The 22146-nt window shown below is 37.6% G+C and overlaps 2 protein-coding genes across 2 annotated transcripts in view; both read left to right on the top strand.

Annotated features, from left to right (window-relative positions):
- Positions 1–12909, top strand: part of ANKRD45 (ankyrin repeat domain 45) — a 37111-nt gene extending 24202 nt beyond the window's left edge. Inside the window, exons 5-6 of the mRNA XM_047752525.1 lie at positions 2592–2730; positions 11808–12909. Coding sequence (XP_047608481.1) covers positions 2592–2730; positions 11808–11839 — 171 coding nt within the window. The 3' untranslated portion in view covers positions 11840–12909. The remainder of the gene's footprint in view (positions 1–2591; positions 2731–11807) is intronic.
- Positions 12910–19639: 6730 nt separating this feature from the next.
- SLC9C2 (solute carrier family 9 member C2 (putative)) overlaps positions 19640–22146 on the top strand; it is a 75030-nt gene continuing 72523 nt past the window's right edge. The window contains 1 exon segment of the mRNA XM_047752515.1: positions 19640–19836. Coding sequence (XP_047608471.1) covers positions 19701–19836 — 136 coding nt within the window. The 5' untranslated portion in view covers positions 19640–19700.

The raw sequence follows: 22146 nt of genomic DNA, 5'->3' as shown, positions 1-22146 counted from the left end.
TCCCTCCCTTCCTTCCTTTTTTCCTTTCTTAATAAACTACTGATTAGAGATAGTCTGATAATAATTAAATGAAATAATATTACAGAGTGACATGGAGATATACTAAGTATCACAGCCAACACCATGAATGGATCTTAGAAATGTAATGCTGAGTGAAAAAAAAATCTCCAAAGAATACATAGATTTTTGTAAAGCTCAAACCCAAGCCAAACTAAACTCTGTCGTTTGGGGATGCCTGAATATGGGGTAAAAGTATTTAAAGAAGGAAAGCAAAGGTATAAGTGCAGATCATGGTTATCTCTTGGAGGTGGGCAAGGGGATGAAGTGGGAGAGGGGCACAGAATTAGTGTTAATGGTATTGGCAGTGTTCTTGTTCTTTAGGTTGATTAGTGGGATCCACTGATACTTATTTCATTTTATGTTTTAAAACGTCGATACACAGCATATGTCTTATATATATGCACATTACATATTTTTTAGTATATCGAATTTTACACAATGGTATAAAGATACAGAAATGTAAAGAGAGCTAATTGTAAAACCAGCTTGCCACATTTACTATATACTAAGTACTGCTTCTGAATTAGTTTTTACTTTGGATGTACACACAAAAGAGATAGGCTCAAGATATCAGAAATGTGTTTTGGTTTTAATTTTTTTCCTGTGTTTCTATGCAAAATGTTCTGTGTGAAACAAAATATAGGCAAAATTCTATTAGAATAGCTATTGCATCTTTTAGATCTGCAAAACAATCCTTCTGGCACAAACAGTGCTTTGTCAAACTGGTTACTGTAAAAGCCTTTAATTTCAACTTTTAAATATTTGGTTATTTGAACTAGAAAATATTATGTATATTTAGTAATAATTAGAATAAAAGTGAAACATATAAAGCAAACTTAATAGTTTTCTCTTTTCCCTTTCTAGTCTTATTATCCTATGGTTCTAGTAATACTTCTGTGTTAATCTCATCATACTTTTCCTTTCACTTATATAAACACATGTATGCATATATACAGTTTTGTAAGTTTTTTTATATATATAAAAATGGGTTAAGGGAGTTCCTGCTGTGGCACAATAGGTTAATGATCCAGCTCATCTCTGTGGCTTTGACGGTTTGATCTCCAGCTCAGTGCCTTGAGTTAAGGATCCAGCATTGCCCCAGCTGTGGCATAGTTTGCAGATGCAGCTTGGATTTGATCCCTGGCCTGGGAATTTCCATGTGGCATGGAGCATGGCTGAAAAAGGAAAAAAATAAAAATGGGTTCATACGATACAAATTATTCTTTAATTTGCTTTTTTTCCTTTCAAGAATATATTATGAACATCTTTCCACATCCATTCATTCTGTATGCTTCTGCATATACCACTGCTTATTTAATAATATGGATAGGACACATAATAAATTTATTCATGTCTCTTTTGTTACAAACCATAGAACATGAACATCTTAAATCAGACACCAGCAGTTTGCTGTGCAAAGAGATGGTTTTACAATGCAAATTTAGAGGCTTTCAGTGAGATGGAGACCTTTTTGTATTTCTTGTACTTCTTCCTCCTGTAAACCTGAGAAAGAATAAAATACCAGCATTGTTTGTTGAGTGGCATACAGGTCATATCATCCACTTATTCTTTTCCAACCTTTTTTTTTTGTCTTTTTGCCTTCTCTAGGGCCGCTCCCGCAGCATATGGAGGTTCCCAGGCTAGGGATTGAATCGGAGCTGTAGCTGCCGGCCTATGCCAGAGCCACAGCAACGTGGGATCCGAGCCATGTCTGCAGTCTACACAACAGCTCATGGCAACGCCAGATCCTTAATCCGCTGAGCAAGGGCAGGGATCGAACCTCAACCTCATGGTTGCTAGTCAGATTCGTTAACCACTGCGCCACGACGGGAACTCCCTCTTTTCCAACCTTTGCAAACACTTTTCTTTATCAGAGGGCTCAATGAAAATAAAGAATTAGGGAGAGGGGGTAGACTGGCTCAGGGCTTCATGAGTCTAGATTAAGAGTTTCATTATTCTCACATTCTACTAATGTTAGAGTTGCACTGTCCACTATAGTAACCCCTAGCCACATGTGGCTATTTAAATTAGAATTAATTAAACTATTTAAAAATTTAGTTTGTTAGCCACGCTAGCCACTTTTCCAGTGCTCACTGGCTATGTCTAATGGCGACTGTGTTGAACAAAGCAGATAAAGAGCATGTCCATCATCACAGAAAGTTATGTTGCACAGTGCTGGTTTGGAGATATTAGAGATTTTTATTTTTTTAATTTATTTTTTATTTTTTTTATTTTTTGCTATTTCTTGGGCCACTCTCATGGCATATGGAGATTCCCAGGCTAGGGGTCGAATCGGAGCTGTAGCCACCCGCCTAGGCCACAGCCACAGCAACGTGGGATCTGAGCCACGTCTGCAACCTACACCACAGCTCATGGCAACGCCGGATGGTTAACCCACTGAGCAAGGGCAGGGACTGAACCCGCAACCTCATGGTCCCTAGTCGGATTCGTTAACCATTGCGCCACGACGGGAACTCTGAGATTTTTATTTTTTAATAAATAAGTGGTAAATTCTTTGTTTCTGGCTCTAGAATACCATCCTCAGTGCATGCCGTATAAAAAATGAGTGGTTGGAAACCCATTTGGAAGCTTCCATTAATGAGCTTTTTGAGCAGAAACAGCAACTGGAAGATATTGTGACTCCTATCTTCACAAAAATGGCTACACCACGTAAGTTTTGGGTAAAAAATGGTTTGATTGTCAGAAAAGATGAAAATAGGTTCAGTGTTATTTCTGATGTACTCTGATTTCAACAGTTGTCATTAAGTAGTCATTAACCTTGTTCCAAGCACTAATCTATAACTCAGTTTCATTAGTAGTTTCAATATGATCAATAGCTAAAAGTAATGACTGAGTGATAGCTGTAGAGAATGTCTAATAGTAATCTTATTACCATCATTAATCATTTAGTTTTACGTAATTTACTATGGTTCTGACCCATGATTTTCAACTAAGAAGGCCTGTCCTCCAAGGAGATAGAGGTACAAAATTTGAAAAAAAACATTTTCAGTGTTAGAACTCTATAGCTTGAAAAACCTGTTGTGGGAACACTACCCTGTCTGTAGAGAAGGTGCACCATCAGAATCTCGATGGCATATGTGCCTAAGATTTTTAAAATATCAGTTCTTTGAGATGGAATTCTCAAACCATTAAATTCAGCACTTAAAATGTGTACAATTCAGTGGTTTTCAGTATAGTCACAGAGTTGTATAATCATCACCACTGTCTAATTTTAGAACTTTTTTTTTTTTTTTGTCTTTTTGCCATTTCTTGGGCCGCTCCCACGGCATATGGAGGTTCCAGGGCTAGGGATCGAATCGGAGCTGTAGCTGCCAGCCTATGCTAGAGCCACAGCAACGTGGGATCTGAGCCGCATCTGCGGCCTACATCACAGCTCATGGCAACGCCAGATCCTTAACCCACTGAGTGAGGCCAGGGATCGAACCCCCAACCTCATGGTTCCTAGTCGGAAACGTTAACCACTGTGCCATGACAGGAACTCCTAATTTTAGAATATTTTAATAGCCCCCCAAAGCAACACCATGCCTGTTAGCAGTCACAACCCATTCCTCCCTCTCTTAAACCCTGGGCAACCGCTAATTTATTTTTTGTCTCTGTGGATTGCTGTTCTGAACATTTCATAGATAGAATCATACAGTGTGTCACCTTTTGTGTCTGGCTTCTTTCACTTTGGACAATATTTTTAAGATTCATCTGTGTTGTAATATGTGTCAGTATTCCTTTTTATCACTGAATAATAGTACATGGGATGGATTCAAATTTATCCATACATTAAGTTGATGGACATTTGAGTTTTCACTCTTTTGACTATTAAAATAATTATACTATTAAGTTTTGTGTGCACATTTTTTGTGGCCACATGTTTTCATTTCTCTTGGGTATATATTTGGCAATGGAATTGCTGGGTCATATGATACCTCTATATCTAACCTTTCGAGAAACTACAAAACTGTTTCCAATTTTCCATTTCCATAAGCAATGTGTATGAGAATTCCAACTCCACATTGTTTTCAATGTTTGTTATTGTCTTTAAAAATTTTTTTAGCCATTCTGGTGAATATGAAGTATCTTAATGTACTTCTGATTTGCATGTCCTTAATTATTGATGATGTTAAGCATTTCTCATGTGCTTAAGAATCATTTGCATATTTTCTTTGGAGAAATGTCTATTTGCATCCTTTACCCATTTCTAAGTTGAATTTTCATATTTTTTGCTTGTTTGTTTTTGTCTTTTTAGGGCCCTACCTGTGGCATATGGACGTTCCAAGGCTAGGGGTTGAATTGCAGCTATAGTTGCAGGCCTATGCTACAAACACAGCAAATCTCCAGATCTGAACTGCATCTGCAGCCTACACCACAGCTTGCAGCAACACCAGATCTTTAACCCACTGAACGAGGCCAGGAATCAAACTCGCATCCTCATGGATACTAGTTGGGTTCTTAATCTATTGAGCCACATGGGAACAACTTGTTTTTTTTTTTTTATTTTTTTATTTTCCCACTGTACAGCAAGGGGGTCAGGTTATCCTTACATGTATACATTACAATTACATTTTTCCCCCAGCCTTTCTTCTGTTGCAACATGAGTATCTAGACAAAGTTCTCAATGCTATTCAGCAGGATCTCCTTTAAATTGAAATATTGTGGATTTGCAATATGGTATTAGTTTCAGATGTGCTACATAGTAATTCAATATTTTAATAGAATTTAAAGTTATTACAAATAATGGCTATATTTTCCTTGTATACAGTATATGCTTGTTATACTTGTTGCTTTTTATAAAAATTGAAGTATAGTTGATTTATAATATTGTGTTAATTTCTGCCATAAGGCAAAATGTTTCAGTTATGCATACATATATTAATAATATATTAAATAACACAAATATGTATATAATACAAATATATATTAAATATATTAAGTAATATTTTAAAATAATATATTATTTAATAAAAAGAATATATATACATTCTTGTTATTTTAAAATTTTATTTATCTATTTATTTATTTATTTTTGCTCCACCTGTGGCATGTGAAAGTTCCCAGGCCAGGGATCAAACCCATGTCACAGTAGCAACCTGTGCCACAGCTGCAGCAATGCCAGATCCTTTACCCGCTGTGTCACAGTAGAGCTTCCTATTAATTCTTTTAAATGTTGTTTTCTGTTATGGTTTATCTCATATAATGAATACAGTTCCCTGTGCTATACAGTAGGACCTTGTTCTTATCCATCCTCTGTGTAATAGTTTGCCTCTGCTAACCCTAGTCTCCCAGTCTATCCTCCTCACCCCTCTTCCCCCTTGGCAACCACAAGTCTGTTCTCTATGTCTGTGGGTCTGTTTCTGTTTTGTATATAGGTTCATTTATGTCATATTTTAGATCCTACATATAAGTTGTATGATATTTGTGGAGGTTTAAAGAAAATTTTTTTTAGGGCTGCATCTGTGACATATGGAAGTTCCCAGACTAGGGGTCAAATTGGAGCTGCAGCAGCCAGACTATGTCACAGCCACAGCAATGTGGGATTCAAGCTGCATCTGCAACCTACACCACAGCTCATAGCAACACTGGATCCTTAACCCACCTATCGAGGCCAGGGATCAAACCCTTGTCCTCATGGATACCAGTTGGGTTTGTAACCCGCTAAGCCACCTGCTAGGAACTCCCTGTCTTTCTTTTTCTGACTTACTTCAGTTAGTATGATAATCTGTTTTCATCCATGTTGCTGAAAATGGCATTGCTTCATTCCTTTTATGGCTGACTAATATTCTATTATATATATGTACCAACTCTTCTTTATCTGTTTCATCTGTGAGTAGACATTTCGGTTGCTTCCATATCTTGGCTATTGTGAATAGTGCGGCTATAAACACAGGCAGTCATTTATCTTTTTGAATTATGGTTTTGTCCAGATATATACACAGGAGTGCAAATGCTGAATCACATGGTAATTCTATTTTTAGTTTTTGCGGAGCCTCCATAATGTTTTCTGTAGTGGCTGTACCAACTTACATTCCTGTTGCTTATTTATACCCTTATCTTTCCCCTCCCCTCTTCCCTCTCCCACTGATAACCAATAGTTTATTCTCTAAATCTGTGAATATCTTTCTGTTTTGTTATATTCATTCATTTTTTTATTTTTTAGATTCCACATATAAGTGATAACCTAGAATATTTGTCTTTCTCCATCTCACCTGTTTCACTAAGCATAATGGCCTTTAGGTCCACCATGTTGTTGTAAATGGCAGAATTTCATTTTTTTTTTTGATGGTTGAGTAATAGTCCATTATGTGTGTATACCACATCTTCTTTATCCATTTATCTTTTGATGAATACTTAAGTGGCTTCTGTATCTTAGCTATTGTAAATTATGCCACTGTGAACATTGGAGTGCATGTATCTTTCCCAACTAGTGTTTTCATTTTCTTTAGATACATACTCAGAAGTAGAATTGCTGGATCAGGGAGTTCCTGTTGTGGCTCAGTGGTTAATAAACCCAACTAGTTAGTATCCATAAGGACATAAGTTTGATCTCTGGCCTTGCTCAGTGGGTCAAGGATCCAGCATTGCAGTGGGCTGTGGTGTAGGTCATAGACACAGCTCGGATCTGGCCTTACTATGGCTGTAGGCCGGCAGCTACAGCTCAGATTCGGCCCCTAGCCTAGGAACCTCCATGTGCCACAGGTGTGGCCCTAAAAAGACAAAAAAAAAAAAAAAAAAAGAAATTGCTGGATCATATGGTAGTTCTCTTTTTAGTTTTTTTGAGGAACCTCCATACTATTTTCTACAGTGGCTGCACCAATTTACATTTTACCAACAGTGTACTAAGGTTCCCTCTTTTCTACATTCTCACCAACATTTGTTATTTATAGACTTTTCAAGATAGCCATTCTGATAAGAGTGTGGTGATAACTCATTGTGGTTTTGATTTGCATTTCTCTGATGGTTAGCAATGTTGAGCATTTATTCATATGCCATCTGTATGTCTTCTGTGGAAAAATGTCATTCAGGTCTTCTGCCAATCTCTTAATCAAATTGTTTGTTTTTTTTTATTGATGTTGAGTTCTGTAAGCTGTTTATATGTTTTGGATATTAATACCTGGTCATTTACATCATTTGCAAGTTTTTTTTCCCCATTCTGTAGGTTGTCTTTTCGTTTTGTTGATGCTTTCCTTTGCAGAAGCTTTCAATTAGGTCTGTTTATTTTTGCATTTGTTTTGCTTTTGGAAACAGAACCAAAAAATATTGCCACATTTTATGTCCAAGAGTCTTCTCCCTATGCTCTTTTCTAGTAGTTTTATGCTTTCATGTCTTGCATTAAATTTTTATCCATTTCAAGTTCATTTTTGTATGTGGTGTGAGGAAATGTTTTAATTTCATTCTTTTACATATAGTTGCCCAGTTTTGCCAGTATCACTTATTGAAGAGACTGTCTTTTTTCCATTGTATATTCTTGCCTCCTTTGTTATAAATTAATTGACTGTAAGTTTGTGGGTTTATTTCTGGGCATTCTGCATCCTGTTCCATTGATCCATGTGTCTGTTTTTGTTCCAGTACCATGGTGTTTTGATTATTGTAGCCTTGTAGTATGGTCGAAAGTCAGGGAGTGTGCTTTGCTCTTTTTCTCAAGATTGTTTTGGCAATTTTGGGTCTTTTGTGGTTTCATATAAATTTAAGTGTGATTTTTTTTTCCTAGTTCCATGGAAAATGCCATTGGTATTTTGATAGGGATTGCATTAAATCTGTATATTACTTTGAGTAGTATGGCCATTTTAACAATATTATTTCTTCTCATCCAGGAACATGGGCTATCTCTCCATTTTCTTATATCATCAGTTTCCTACATTAATGCTTTATAGTTTTCAGAGTATAGGTCATTCACCTTCATGGTTACATGTATTCTTAAGTATTTTATTCTTTTTGATGTGATTTTAAACAGGACTATTTTCTTACTTTCTCTTTATCATAGTTCATTATTAACGTACAGAGAAGAAACAGATTTTGGGGATATAAATCTTGTATCCTGCAGCTTTACTGAATTCATTTGTTAGTTCTAATAGTTTTTTGGTGGAGACTTTAGGGTTTTCTGTATATAGTATCATGTCATCTTCAAATAGTGACAATTTTACTTTTTTCCCCCAATTTGCATGCATTTTACTTCTTTTTCTTGTCTGATTTCTGTGATTTGGACTTCCAATGCTATGTTAGATAGAAGTGGTGAGAGCAGGTATCCTTGTCTTATTCTTGATTTTAGAGGAAAATCTTTAGATTTTCAGCATTGAATATAATGTTGGTTGTGGGTTTGTCATAAATGGCCTTTATTATGTCCAGAATATATTCCTTTTTATGGATTTTGATGAGAATTTTTATCATGAATAGATGTTGAGTTCTGCATATGCTTTTTATGTGTCTTTTGAGATGATTGTGCGATTTTATCCTTTTTGTTAATGTGGTGTATCACATTGATTGATTTGCATGTATTGAACCATCCTTGCATTCCTGGAATAAATCCTGCTGGATCATGGTCTATGATCCTTTTAATGAATTTTTAAATTTTGCATGCTAAATTTTATTGAGGATTTTTTATCTATAGTCATTAGAAGTATTGGCTTATAATTTTCTTTTATTATAGTATCTTTTTTTTTGTCTTTTTGCTATTTCTTTGGGCCGCTCCCACGGCATATGGAGGTTCCCAGGCTAGGGGTCTAATCGGAGTTGTAGCCACTGGCCTTTGCCAGAGCCACATCAACGCGGGATCCAAGCCGCATCTGCAACCTACACCACAGTTCACGGCAATGCCGGATCGTTAACCCACTGAGCAAGGGCAGGAACCAAACCCGCAACCTCATGGTTCCTAGTCGGATTTGTTAACCACTGCACCACGATGGGAACTCCTATTGTAGTATCTTTAGTTTGGGTATTATGGTAATGATGGCCTCATAGAATGAATTTGGGAGTGTCCCCTCATCTTCAGTGTTTTAAAATAGTTTGAGAAGAAAAGGAAAGATAGCCCATATTAACTCTTCTTTATATGTTTGGTAGAATTCCCCTGTGAAGCCATTTGGTCCTGTCTTTTGTTTTTCTGGGAATTTTATTATTATTATTATTACAAATTCAATCTTATGACTAGTTATTGATTTGCTTAGATAGTCTACTTCTTTTTGATTCAGTCTTTGATGGTTGTATGTCTAAAGAAATTTGACCATTTCTTCTAGGTGGCCCAATTTGTTGGCATGTAACTATAGTATTTTTTGTGATTTATTTTGTATCTTTGTGATATTAGTTATTATTCCATCTCTTCATTTCTTACTTTGTTTACTTGAGTCCTCTCCTTTTTTTCCTGATGAGCCTGGCTAAAAGTTTATAAATTTATCTTTTCAAAAAAACAGCTCTTGGAGTTCCTGTCATGGCGCAGTGGTTAACGAATCCGACTAAGAACCATGAGGTTGCGGGTTCAATCCCTGGCCTTGCTCAGTGGGTTGGGAATCCAGTGTTTCTGTGAGCTGTGGTGTGGGTCACAGATGTGGCTCGGATCCCGCATTGCTGTGGCTCTGGTGTGGGCTGGCAGCTACAGCTCCGATTCGACCCCTAGCCTGGGAACCTCCACATGCCGCTGAAATCAGCCCTAAAAAAGGCAAAAAGACAAAAAACAAACAAACAAACAACCAGCTCTTGGTTTCATTGATCTTTTCTTTTTTTTTTTTGGTTCTCTTATTTGTTTCTTTTCTGGTGTTTATTATTCCCCTCCTTCTGCTGACTTTGGGCTTTGTTCTTCTTTTTCTAATTCTTTTATATGGTAGGTTAGGTTGTTTATTTGAGATTTTCCTCGTTTCTTGAGGAGGTCTATATTGCTATAAACTTTCCTCTTAGAATTACCTTTGCTGCATCCCATAGATTTTGGAAAGTTGTGTTTCCATTTTCACCTGATCTGAGGCATTTTCTGTTTTCTTCCTTGATTTACTTTAGTAGCATGTTGTATCATTTCCACATGTTTGCATTTTTCTTTTTATTGTTGAATTATAAAAGTTCTTTATGTATCTTGGGCACAAGCCCCTTATTGCATATGTGATTTGCACATATTTTCTCCCATTATGCAGATTATCTTATCGTTTTCTTAATTGTGTCCTTTGCACAAAAGGCTTTAATTTGATGAAGTCTAATTCATCTGTTTTTCCTTTTTCCCCCCTTTTGATTGTACTTTAAGTGTCATGTCTAACAATCACTGCCTTCTTCAAGGTCACCAAGATTTATGTTTTTTTGTAAGAGTTTTCTAGTTTTAAGTCCTATATTTTGTTCTGAGATCAATTTTAAGTTATTTTTTATATGGTGTGAAGTAGGATTTCAGCTTCATTCTTTTGAATGTGGATGTTCCAGTACCTAAGATATATGTGTTTATCAAAAAGAGGTGTGTGTGTGTTTTCTTAAAGGTTGAGACACTTAATCTGTTTTAGGTAGTATGACAGAATATCCCTTGCCACTGATACCTAACATCTAATGAACATATACATAGCATTCTCCTAGGTTCCCTCAGATGCCTTTGCACTATTCTTGTCTTTAAGGATTCCACCAGCAAGTTTGTGAGTAAACATATGTATTTGAAAAGATAAACTAAGTACTGTATATATTCCGAGAAGCCTAAGCATAAAGAGGAAGCATCATGAAGAGGAATTGCCTGAAAAGATAGGTAACCATGGTAGAATAGGAAGGGAATTCTGGATGAAAGCACAGTATGACGATAACAGTTTAAGATGTGGGAATACAAAAGTGGTCAGGATCCATCTGGCTGATTGTAGTTGAGTTGGAGTTAAGGAACAGTAGAAAAAGTTGGAAAGTGAGCTTGTAATCATTTGATTAAATGTACAGTATTGTGGAGTTCTCGTGTGGCACAGTGATTTAAGGATCCAGTGTGGTCACTGCAGTGGTTCAGTTCACTGCTGTGGCATGGGCTGGATCCCTGTCATAGTTACTTCCATATGCTGTGGATGCAGCCAAAAAAAAAAAAAAAGGAACTGAATTGTAAGCTAGAAGTTTGTAATTTATTTTCAGGGCAGGGGGTTGCATTAAAGGCTTTATTTGAAGTAGAAGAGAAGAGGGATTAAGTAGTGGAAAATAATCTGGTTTTCCTTGTAAAATGGAATAGAGGGAGAAGAGACTAGAGGGAGTGAGACCAGTATAGTCCAGGAGTAAGAAGGTTAAGACCTGAATTGTTGGTTATGTGGTTCAATTCCCACCTTCCCCCGCTGTACCACCAGTATTGTTAGTCTGGCCCAGCTACCCTCCCTCCCCTTCTCACCCCTCAGGAAGGGTTAAATGTCTCCTCAGGTCCCCTCTATCCCCTCCAAGCACCCGGTGTCTTAAACCTTCATATTATAGAAGTGTTCAATCTTGATGGAACCTCTGAAATGACCTCCTTGCTTTACAACGAAGAAAGTACGGGCACGTGAGGTTAAGCAGTTTATTCAGATTCACCCTGTTTAATGGCAGAATTTGGAACAGTAATACTGATTATATGAGAATTGTGACCTCACAGCTTTAAATATTAAAAAAAAGAAAAAAAGGTGGAGGGGGAAATGCTTGCATTGACTCACCAACACCAAGTTTTCATTAATGACTGGTTCAGGCTTGGATATACTGATTTATTTCATGTCTATTGTTTTAAAAATTGGCTTCATTTTTGTTTTCTGTTGCAAGCTAATGAAATTATTTAAAAATCTGCTTCCTTTCAGGTCAAGTGAAAAGTGCCAAATCTGTATTCTAAGCCATGATCAGAAAAGAAGCCAAGATCATACCTTCTACTGAACATACATTTTTAAAAAGGCCACATTTTCTTCTAGTATCTATAGAGGCAAACCTATTCATGCCAACTGAAGTTAAGAAAATAGATGTGGGGTTTTATAAAAATGTTCAAGTATGAAATTAAATCACCTTTGTTTTGTTTTACTCCATTCAGCATGCTAATGTACAGACTCTCTGGCCCTGCCTCTGCCCCTTGCAAGTCAGCCTCATGTGAGTTCCACGTGCTCCTTCCGGAGAGCACCAGTGTATGACTCCCTCTAAAAGACCATATGGAAGCTCTAAAAGCTGCTTGGAGAATCTAACAATTTTCTGTGTAATTGAGGCAGGAAATTTCTCTTTCACTGAGGAATTCTGTTTTTTAAAAAAGACGTATTTTCTATTTGCAGAGGAAAAATATTTTCTTCTCTCAAATGGAAAGCTATGGGATAACATTCTAGAGCAATGAAATGTTAAGAATGGTTTGGATCAGACCTCAAATTAAACAGCTATTTATTTCCTATGTCCAAATTAAAATTCACCTTTAAGGTAGGATATAGTCTCTTAGTAAATCTCATTTCTTTATCTTAATCTCCTTCTAAATTTAATAAACACAGATCTTTTTTTATACTTAGATTTCCCCTATTCTGTAGTTTTGGCAATACAGTTATTATAAATGGATTCCATTTGGCGATATAGTTATTGTAAATGGATGCTATTTTCCCTTCTGTTTTATATTATGTAGGTTTTAACTGTCATTGATGGTTTCATATCAGTGATTTGGAATGTCCTTTGTTCTTGTTTGTCTGAGAGCCCCTGAACCTTCTATGACTCTGATTTTCTGGAAAAGTTTTACAGAGTGAAAATTATTCTCTTCTTTGTCCTGCCCTGAAAGCTAGTTTTTCCACTGTAGAGAGGAAGGAAAAGAAATGGGCAATTCAGTAATTCCTTATTGGTTGACATTTTCTTTCTTTTTTTTTTTCTTTTTTTAGGGCCCCACCCGTAGCATATGGAGGTTCCGGCCAGGGGCTGAATCAGAGCAGTAGCTGCCAGCCTATGCCACAGTCACAGCAACGCCAGATCCATATCTGTGACCTACACCACAGCTCATGGCAACTCCAGATCTTTAACCCACTGAGCAAGGCCAGGGATCAAACCTGCATCCTCATGGATACAAGTCAGATTTATTTCCACTGAGCCACGATGGGAACTCCAGTTGACATTTTCTCAGCCGTAGTTTTGAGGAACACTGTTTTAAATTCATCTCACAAATTTTAAGGTTTTGAGATCTTTTTTTATGTATGAGCAATTCCATTTCAGTTGCCTTAAACAGAAGAACAGAGCAATAACTCTCATTCCCCTCTCTGGTAGATCCAGTGGGTGTTGGTGGTGTAATGCAAAGAAAGAGACCTGTGTTTGTGCCATTCTCTTGATATTGTAGATTGTAAGAAGTACATTATCTTTAAGCACTGGGATAATTTGGAAAAATGCCAGGTGCCATTTTTGTCATTTCTGTTCTAATTCTACATTTCCTGAACTTTTATCTTGAATATGACATTGCTTTCCAGTCCTGGTGATTAGGGAAGGATTTCTCAATCTCACTTAAAAGATTCCTAGATAAGACCAAGGCATTTCTAGAGACTTTGAGTAGAAAATAAACCTCTCTCTCCTTTATTCATATTTAAGTCTTTTATTCTTAATTTTTTTGTAGCTTTTGGTGTATTCACTAATATTTTCTCCTTGAAACTCATATTGGCACCTTTATGTCATTATGGTTCCTTTACTTTCTTATAAACTACTTTTCTCTTTTCAGCAGCTGCTATGAATATGTTTGTGCCCCCACCCCCCCCCCCAGTTTGAGATCTAGTGCCCAATGTACGAGTATTAGGAGGTGGAGACCTTGGGAGGTGAATAGGTGGTGAGGCTGAGCTCTCAGGAATGGGATTAAGCCCTCATGAAAGAGGCCCTAGATAGCTCCTTTGCTCCTTGTACCATATGAGGTTAGAGCGAAAAGACATCCATCACTAGACAGAGCATCTGCTGGCATCATGGTCTTGGACTTGCCAGCCTCCAGAAGTATAAGAAAATAAATTTGTTTTTTATAAGGTACCCAGTTTATGGTGGTGGTATAGCATCCTGACCGGACTAAGACACCAACTCCTCTTCTTCATCTGCCTCCAGCTACAGAAACTTTTCAAAAATTAATTCTTACAATTGTATATGTCAGTTATAACTCAGTAAGGTTGAAAAAAAAAAGTTAATCCTGATCCTTAATGAAGCAGTCTGTAATTCTCTTCCCCGTGACCTCTATCCCCGTTGTTAGGAAGAACTAATCCCTCCCTCATTGGGGCACCCATAGCATTAACAGCCTCATACTCTAGTCTATTTAATTGTTCACATGTTTGTCTTCCCATGTGAACTATGAACTCTTTGAGAGTGGGGGCTTTGTCCTGTTTTTCTTCATTCCCAAAGAGCCTATAACATAGTAAATTAGTAAGTAATAGTTGTGAATGAATTCTTTCAGTGCCACCTTATTCACAGAACTCTGTAGTCTTTATTCACTTATAGAGCTTGTTCACTTGTATAAAAAATGACTCCTGAATCCTTATCTCCATATTTTTCTGGTGTCAGAACCCCATTTCAACTCCTGCTCCTCTGGAAGACAAGACACAAAAGCATCCAGCTTTCTGATGGTGTATCTAGTTTCTTCTCTAATCTTCTCTTTTTTTAACCTTCGTCTTGCATGCTGTACTACTTTTTTTTTTTTTTTTGGTCTTTTTTGTCTTTTCTAGGGCCACACCCATGGCATGTGGAGGTTCCCAGGCTAGGGGTGTAATCAGAGTTGTAGCCTACGCCAGAGCACAGCAATGCAGGATCCGAGCTGCATCTGCAGCCTACACTACAGCTCAGGGCAATAAGCTGCATCTGCGGCCTACACCACAGCTCAGGGCAACGCCGGATCCTTAACCCACTGAGCAAGGTCAGGGATCGAACCTGCAACCTCATGGTTCCTGTCGGATTCGTTAACCACTGAGCCACAATGGGAACTCCCATGCTGTACTACTTTTTAGGCACGTGAACCTAGGGACTTCTGGATTTCACTTCAAAGATTTTATTGATGTGAGGATCTGAATATACATTTGTGTCTATGGCTTTAGTATGTTTTGAGAGATACACAGTATGTCTTGTGACATATTGTTGCATTGAACTATAGTTGTAGTCACAGGAGTATGAAATGCCTTTATGCTCTGAGTCTGAGCTGTTACTCAGGCAGCTGCATGGCTTTTTCTGAACACTCAGAGTAATTAGTTACTATTTTAAAGTGCATACAGGTAAATTAAATCACGGTATTTGAGAGGTAGTAAAGCAAAGGCTACGTTCAGTTTCTGATAACTTCTAGACAGTAGTTCCTTAGGCTTTTTTATTTCTTCATTGAAAAAATGTAAAAAAAAAAAAAAAAGGAGGTTGGTATGACATCATTAAGAAAATAAGTACTCTCTGCTATCACTATTATTTAATGAAAGAAAAGACATTCTAACACTGTAAGAAGGGAGGATGTTACCTCAGTATAAGGTTCTACCCTTTAAGTTGAATAAATTTTACCATAGACTTTTTTGTTTTTATTTTGCCATATATGATGGAACTTCTGTCATGAATCACAACTGGCCTATAGTTCAGCCTTTGAGAACTACTGCTTTAGACTAAGCTAAAGCAGGCAGACTGCTAACATGACACCCCAAATTGTAAAGGGCTGACAATCCCGCCCCCCATGTATAATGGAATTTGTGATAGATTGTATTTTCCAAGATGGCCACACCTCCCATCCCACATGCTCTTCTTACAATGTGGTCATGACCTTCTCGTGTAGAGAGGTGGGTCTCTGTTCTCTCCTCTTGAACCTGTGCAGGCCTGTGACCACAGTGGAAGTGATAACTGTGTGATTTCCATAGATCGTATAAGATAAAAGGTGATACAGTTTCCACCTAGTTCTCTTGAGATGCTCCTTGGAAACCAGCCTGTGGAGAGACTCATATGGACAGGAGCCCTGGCTGAGCTCCAGACAGCAGTCATCAGTGATAGGAGTGGTCATCTTGGAAGCGGTCCTCCAGTTGAGCTATCACAGCTGATGCTGTATGGAACAGAGACAAGCCTCTGTTGAGCCCTGCCAGAATTGTAGATTTCAGCTAAATAAATGATTGTTGTTGTTTTAAACTACTAAGTTTGGTCTGTTTGTTACACAGTGATATATAATATATAAATTTTGGCATGTGAAAGTGAAAAATTGGCATAATAAACTATAAAACATGTGGTATTGCATTTTTGGGATTGGGCGGTGGCTAGAAACTGAAAGGGGCCAGAGGAGAGTGTTAGTGAAAGCCTGAATGACCTTGAATAGATTATTAGCAGAATCTTTAAGGCAATCTAAGAGACTATTAGTGGGGATTTATAGAAAAGAGAGGAAATTTTTATTAGAAGTTGCAGGAAAGGGACCCTTGTTAGGTGACAGTGGTAAGTTTAGCCACACTGTTGTCTAAGTAAGGAACTCAGTGATCCTGCTAGGGGCTTTTCCAGACAGGGTTCGTGTTCCACCTGACTTCCCCTGCTAAAATATGAGAGGAGAGAGACGAGCCAAAAAGGAACAGTCCAGTTTTCAAATAAAATTTAAAAGAAATATAAAAGATCCAGTACTTGCTGGGTTTGAAAATAAAATTATGTCTCATTCTTAGCCTTTCTAGATGGCAGAAGCTCTCAAACTAAGAAATGGCTTCTGAAATCTCAGGCAGAATTGTGAGGTCATTTTTTTAAGACCTCAGAGATATCCACATGGTATGTCATGGAAATGTCTCTCCTTGAAAAGGTTTTCCTCAGCCTCAGACTTCTCAGTGCAGCTGGGAAGACAACCTCTAGTTGCTGTAGGCAGTCATTACCACAGCTAAGCTCAAATGGAAAGAGAACAGTTCTCTCCCAGTAATGATATATATGTATAATCTCAAGGCAATGGGAGCTATGACCAACCAACCTGTTCCATGCCTATCATCAGAAGAGAGGTTGGGTGGAGACATACTGGGAAGCCTGAGCTACTTAAGTCTACTCACATGGCTCCACCAAAAATGGTGCAATATGCATTTACTGCTTTCTATTTTAGCTCTATGGCAAATATTGTTATGGAGGAAAATCTGATTATCTCTGTGTTTTAGTTATGTGCTGTCTCTACCTCTCAGAACCATATACAACCTAGAGCCAACTCTATGAATTTAGTCCAAGTTTTCTTGAGGTCTGAGGATTTTTCCAAAAGTCATGGACAATCTGACTTTTGAAATGTAAAACTGCATGAGTCTTACCTATAGGGTCTAGATGAACCAAATGAGCCTGAGGGGACAGCAGTAGGATAGGAACTAGCTAGAACTCAGGCATTATTGAAATCGATCTGAGGCATTGCTGTGGAGGAGAGAAATCAAGGTGACAAGCAGTATGGATAAGGTTAAGATGAAATTGGGAGAAAGGGAATGAGTAAGGAATGGGTCTCTCAGAAGACAGTCTGTGAATAAGACAACTTAAGAAACCTTGGTCCTTGGGATTTATGGGATGGGTCAAGTGGTTTAAAAGAACCATACCAGATAACAGCAACAAAATGATATAAAGCAAACATTTAGGGGGAATGGTGCAAGAGTGCTAATGGTAGTTGTTGCAGTCAGGGGCAGACATAGAGCTGTTGACTGAAACCATTTAATCTCAAGTAGGAATTGGGACTTTTATTTGTCAAAGTTTCCTTGAATTTCATTGCCACAAAATAACTTTCTTGAAACTAAACTACAAATTGATTAATAAATAGTTCATTTGCTTAATTTTATACTGTATTTGTTTTTAATGATTAGATTTGAGGCAAAAATAGCATGTTTGGCATCATGGTACTTGGGACGTGTTTGTCCTCCTGTGAAGTATGGGTGGTATTGTTCCTTCAAATTAAGGACAAAAAGCCAATGACAAGTAGGAGTTAAGGAGGAAAACGGGAGTGAGAGACTCCATTGAAGAAAAAGGAAAGAAAAAAAAAGAAAATAGAAAGGGATGAATGAAAAAGTCGGGAGACAGGGCAGTATGGAAAATGGTTAGGGTTGAAAAAAGAAAAACAGTATATATTTAAAAATATTTAGGAGGAGTTTCTGTCTGTATGATCAATGACCATTTCAACCACTGTCAGTCAAAGAAAATCAGTTAAAACAGTTGTGAATACAGACACAATCAGAATAAAAGCCAATCAGTTGTGAATACAGAGCCAATCAGAATAAAAGTAAGTCAGCAAGAAACCAATAGGAATTAGGCATGGAAATAGCTTTTGGTGTGATTTCAGTTGGCAGTACTGTCTCTGGCAAACAGATGCCCAGCTGAGCACTGTTTGTGATTTTCGAGTAATTTCATCTTGATTTCAACTCTAAACCAGCTTAGTTTTGGTAGAAGGTATTGCTGGTGTTGGTAGTTGGGAGAACTTGATTTGAGAGTGATGCTTTCCTAACAAGAGGGGATAATAGGCTCTGAAGGTGCCGAGGAACTGAAGAGCTGCTTGAGGGAGAGGTAAGGCAATTTGAAGAGAAAACATTTTGAATTTCATTTCTTGCCCACCATCTACTTCACAGCAGAATCATTGTGGCTTGTAGATAAAACATGTACAGAACAAAGATGCAAAGATGAGCTCCAAATATTATTGAGGATACTTTAGGAACCTCTAGGAATTTTAGGTTAAAGCTAGCTGCAAGGAAAAGTGAAAGAGGTGTTCCTGTTGTGGCTCAGAGTGTTAAGAATCCAACATAGTCTCCATGAGGATATGGATTCGATCCGAGGCCTTGCTCAGTAGTTAAGGATCTGGAGTTGCCGCAGGCTGCAGTGTAGTTCACCGATGTGGTTCGGATCCGTTGTTGCTTTGGCTGTGGTGTAGGCCAGCAGTTACATCTCTGATTCAACACCTAACCTGGGAACTTCCATATGCTGCAGGTAAGACTGTAAACAAACAAACAAAAAAAGATAGAGAGTGAGTACATCTCAGGACCCTCACCTATATTTGTGCAGCGTATGTCCCACAGAGGAGCAGCAGCCAAGGGGTGGGATGGGTATTTGGGCTGAAATCTAGCCTCTTATTTACATGCCAAGCCATGTGCTGTGTTGTGAGGGAGGGGGACTTTTTCTAATTCACTCAAATGTACCATATGATCAAACCTCAGCTTAAGACTTTTCCTTTGTTTTTTGGTTATTTACATCCTCCCCATTCCTAACCTTTAAGTGATGTGACTTAACTTTGACCTTGTTTCCACATCTGCCATTTTGGATTTGAAGGGGCCTGAGGGTGGAAAAAGGGGACAAGAGATTGCAACAGTATGAGAAAATTCTAGAAGTTCAGTTCATCAAATATTTATGGAGAGCCTATTATGTGCTATATATTGTGTGCACAGCCTTAAGGGAAATTAATAGTCAGTCTTGGTCCTTGAGAAACTCACTGTCCAATAGGGAAGGCAACCATTACCATGCTGTACAATAAATAGTAAATGGAAAAATCAGCACAGTCGTTCCCCATACACATGTAGCAGCATGAGGAAGAAGCGCTGTCACTGCTACTAGTGTTCCTATAAAATGTTCTTAGAGCAAAAGTGTATCAGGAGATATTGATGTGTACTTGTGGCAAGAAGAAACGTGCTCAGATCTGAGAGTAGTGTAATCTAGGGTAGGAAGAATGCGGATGGCTTAGGTCTTAGCAAGTCTTATTTTCTTCCTTTCTGTGTATCATAACAGGTGAGTCTGTACTAGTCAAAGTGTCAACAGTAACTCATCCAGGTTCATCAACTGAGACTGAAAAAACAATGCAAAACCCAAACCTGTCCTTCTGGGCACAAGAAGAGGGTAACAGACCTGATTTACTCTGTGGAAGGTCAGCTGACTATACTATCGAAAAGGTGTATTTCCCAGTTCTTGTATGTTCTACTATTGTTTTGGGAGGTAGGTGGTTTTTTAAAAATTTTTTTGTTTTTTGTTTTTGTTTTTAAATCTCCTCACAAGTGCAACAAAAGTAGGGGACCAATGAGATTATAAGATGTGAGTGAATGCTATCTGTCTTGTTTCGTTTAATTATAAGTATGATCTACACTACTTGCCTTCATTCAGTGACTTCATTTTCTGGGTACAACAGGGTGGAGAATAACACAGTCCTTCACTGCAAGGAGTCTTCTCACAGGGGAGACAGGCAAACAAATAATTACAATGGAATATCAGTAGTATAACTATAAAAGATTTGGTCTAGAATCTCTGGTAACAAGGGAGAGGGAGCGCCTTGCACTGCCTGGCTTGCACTGCCTGGCTTACACTCTGGTCTGCCAGTCTTAACCTGATCAAAGTATCTGAGGTGGGGGCAAGGTAAATGGGGCAAATAGAACCCTGATATATTGTTCACAATTTTCTTAGTTGATGTCATTAATTTTGTCCATTCTAGTATAGCTTTTGAAGTGCTTCTTTAGAGAAGGTGCACCACCCACCCCACCCCCTAGTAGGGAATTAGGAAAAACTTCACCTGCAAGGGTCTCTTAAAAATTTTAAGAATTTAATAGGTTAATAGGAGTGCTGAGTGATACTCATGCAGGTAACATATTAAAAAACACAGATCTTTATTAAGATTTTAATAGGTTAATAGGCATGCTGAGTGATACTCATGTAGGTAACATATTAAAAAACACAGACCTTTATTCCACATTTCAATGCTAGTGATTAGAGAAAATTTTCTAGTTCCCTTAAAATTGTTTTTATTTGGGGAAAAATTTCAGGTGCTTGAAAATCCTTTCCAGAACTAGGCAGATTATAAAGAAGCAATGATGCAAACACATGTAAAGAACTTCTTCAATTTTACTCGTCAGGGGATGAAATTGCTTTCTCTGGGGTCTTTAAAATACTCATTAATGAGCTTGGTCCCTTTAGGTACTATAGATGCTGTTGACCATGCATTTCACTAGCTTTGGATCCTTTTTGATTACATAGAGACATGTGCTCCAGCAGTAAATGGATTGTAGAAATAATGAGAAACATTTCTTTATCTAGCCTTATGCATAACAAGTATACAAAAAATATTTACTGATTTACTGATTTGTCATGACCTATAGCTGGAAGGCAGGAAATGCAGAATTTGAGATGCCAGTGGGTCTTGTCTGAGGCATAAACTAATTGGATTATAATCTATATATTGCCTTTGGAGGGAATGAGCTGAATAGAGTAGGGAGTTTTAAAGTAAGAAAATGTTATTCTTTGTTTTTCTCTATGGCCTTCATTTTAAAGTCTATTTTGTCTAATATGTGACAGAATAACCAGTGTCTTTTGACACTTGTAGGTGAAAATTTTTCGCTAGGATTAGATAGTTAAAAGTATATTTGGCTTTTAGGAAAACTATAGAATAATGTTGCTGTAGCTTAGAGAACTTCAACAGTTTCCACATTGACCTATGAGTGATGCCTCATTATGTGTCTTGTACTTGAGACAGCATTTGTAACAGATGTCAGTTTTTATTCATAATGATAGGACACTCAGAGGAAGTTTAAAATTAAATACATAGATGGAATATTGTTTTCAATCTATACTTTATGACTAAATAACCCATATATGTGTTATTTTTTAGGACTTCTGAGAGCATTTTTAAAGAATTCTGAAGTCATTGTCTTGATTCTTTTTCTATTTGGATTTTTTTTAATGATGTAATTATGATTGTATTTTATTTTTATTTTTAAATTTTTTAGTCAGCTTTTAATTTTCTTATTTTTTATTACTCAATGAATTTATTACATTTATAGTTGTATAATGATCATCACAATCCAGTTTTAAGGTATTTCCATCCCATACTCCCAGCGCATTCCCCCCACCCCCCAACCTGTCTCCTTTGGAAACCGTAAGTTTTTCAAAGTCTGTGAGTATCTATTCTGCAAAGAAGTTCATTGTGTCCTTTTTTTCAGATTCCACATGTCAGTAAAAGCATTTGATGTCGGTGCCTCATTGTCTGACTGACTTCACTTAGCATGATAGTTTCTAGGTCCATCCATGTTGCTAAAAATGCCGGTATTTCGTTCCTTTTAATGGCTGAGTAGTAGTCCATTGTGTATATGTACCGCATCTTCTTGATCCACTCCTCTGTCGATGGACATTTAGGTTGTTTCCATCTCTTAGCTATTGCAAATAGTGCTGCAGTGAATATTGGAGTACATGTGTCTTTTCGATGCTGAGGAGTGGGATTGCTAGATCTGTATACTTTATGTCTAAATAACCCATGTATGT

Source organism: Phacochoerus africanus, chromosome 11, assembly GCF_016906955.1.
Source record: "Phacochoerus africanus isolate WHEZ1 chromosome 11, ROS_Pafr_v1, whole genome shotgun sequence".
Lineage (NCBI taxonomy): Eukaryota > Metazoa > Chordata > Mammalia > Artiodactyla > Suidae > Phacochoerus > Phacochoerus africanus.
The sequence above is the reverse complement of the archived record's forward strand: the minus strand, read 5'-3'. Positions and strand labels throughout refer to the sequence as shown.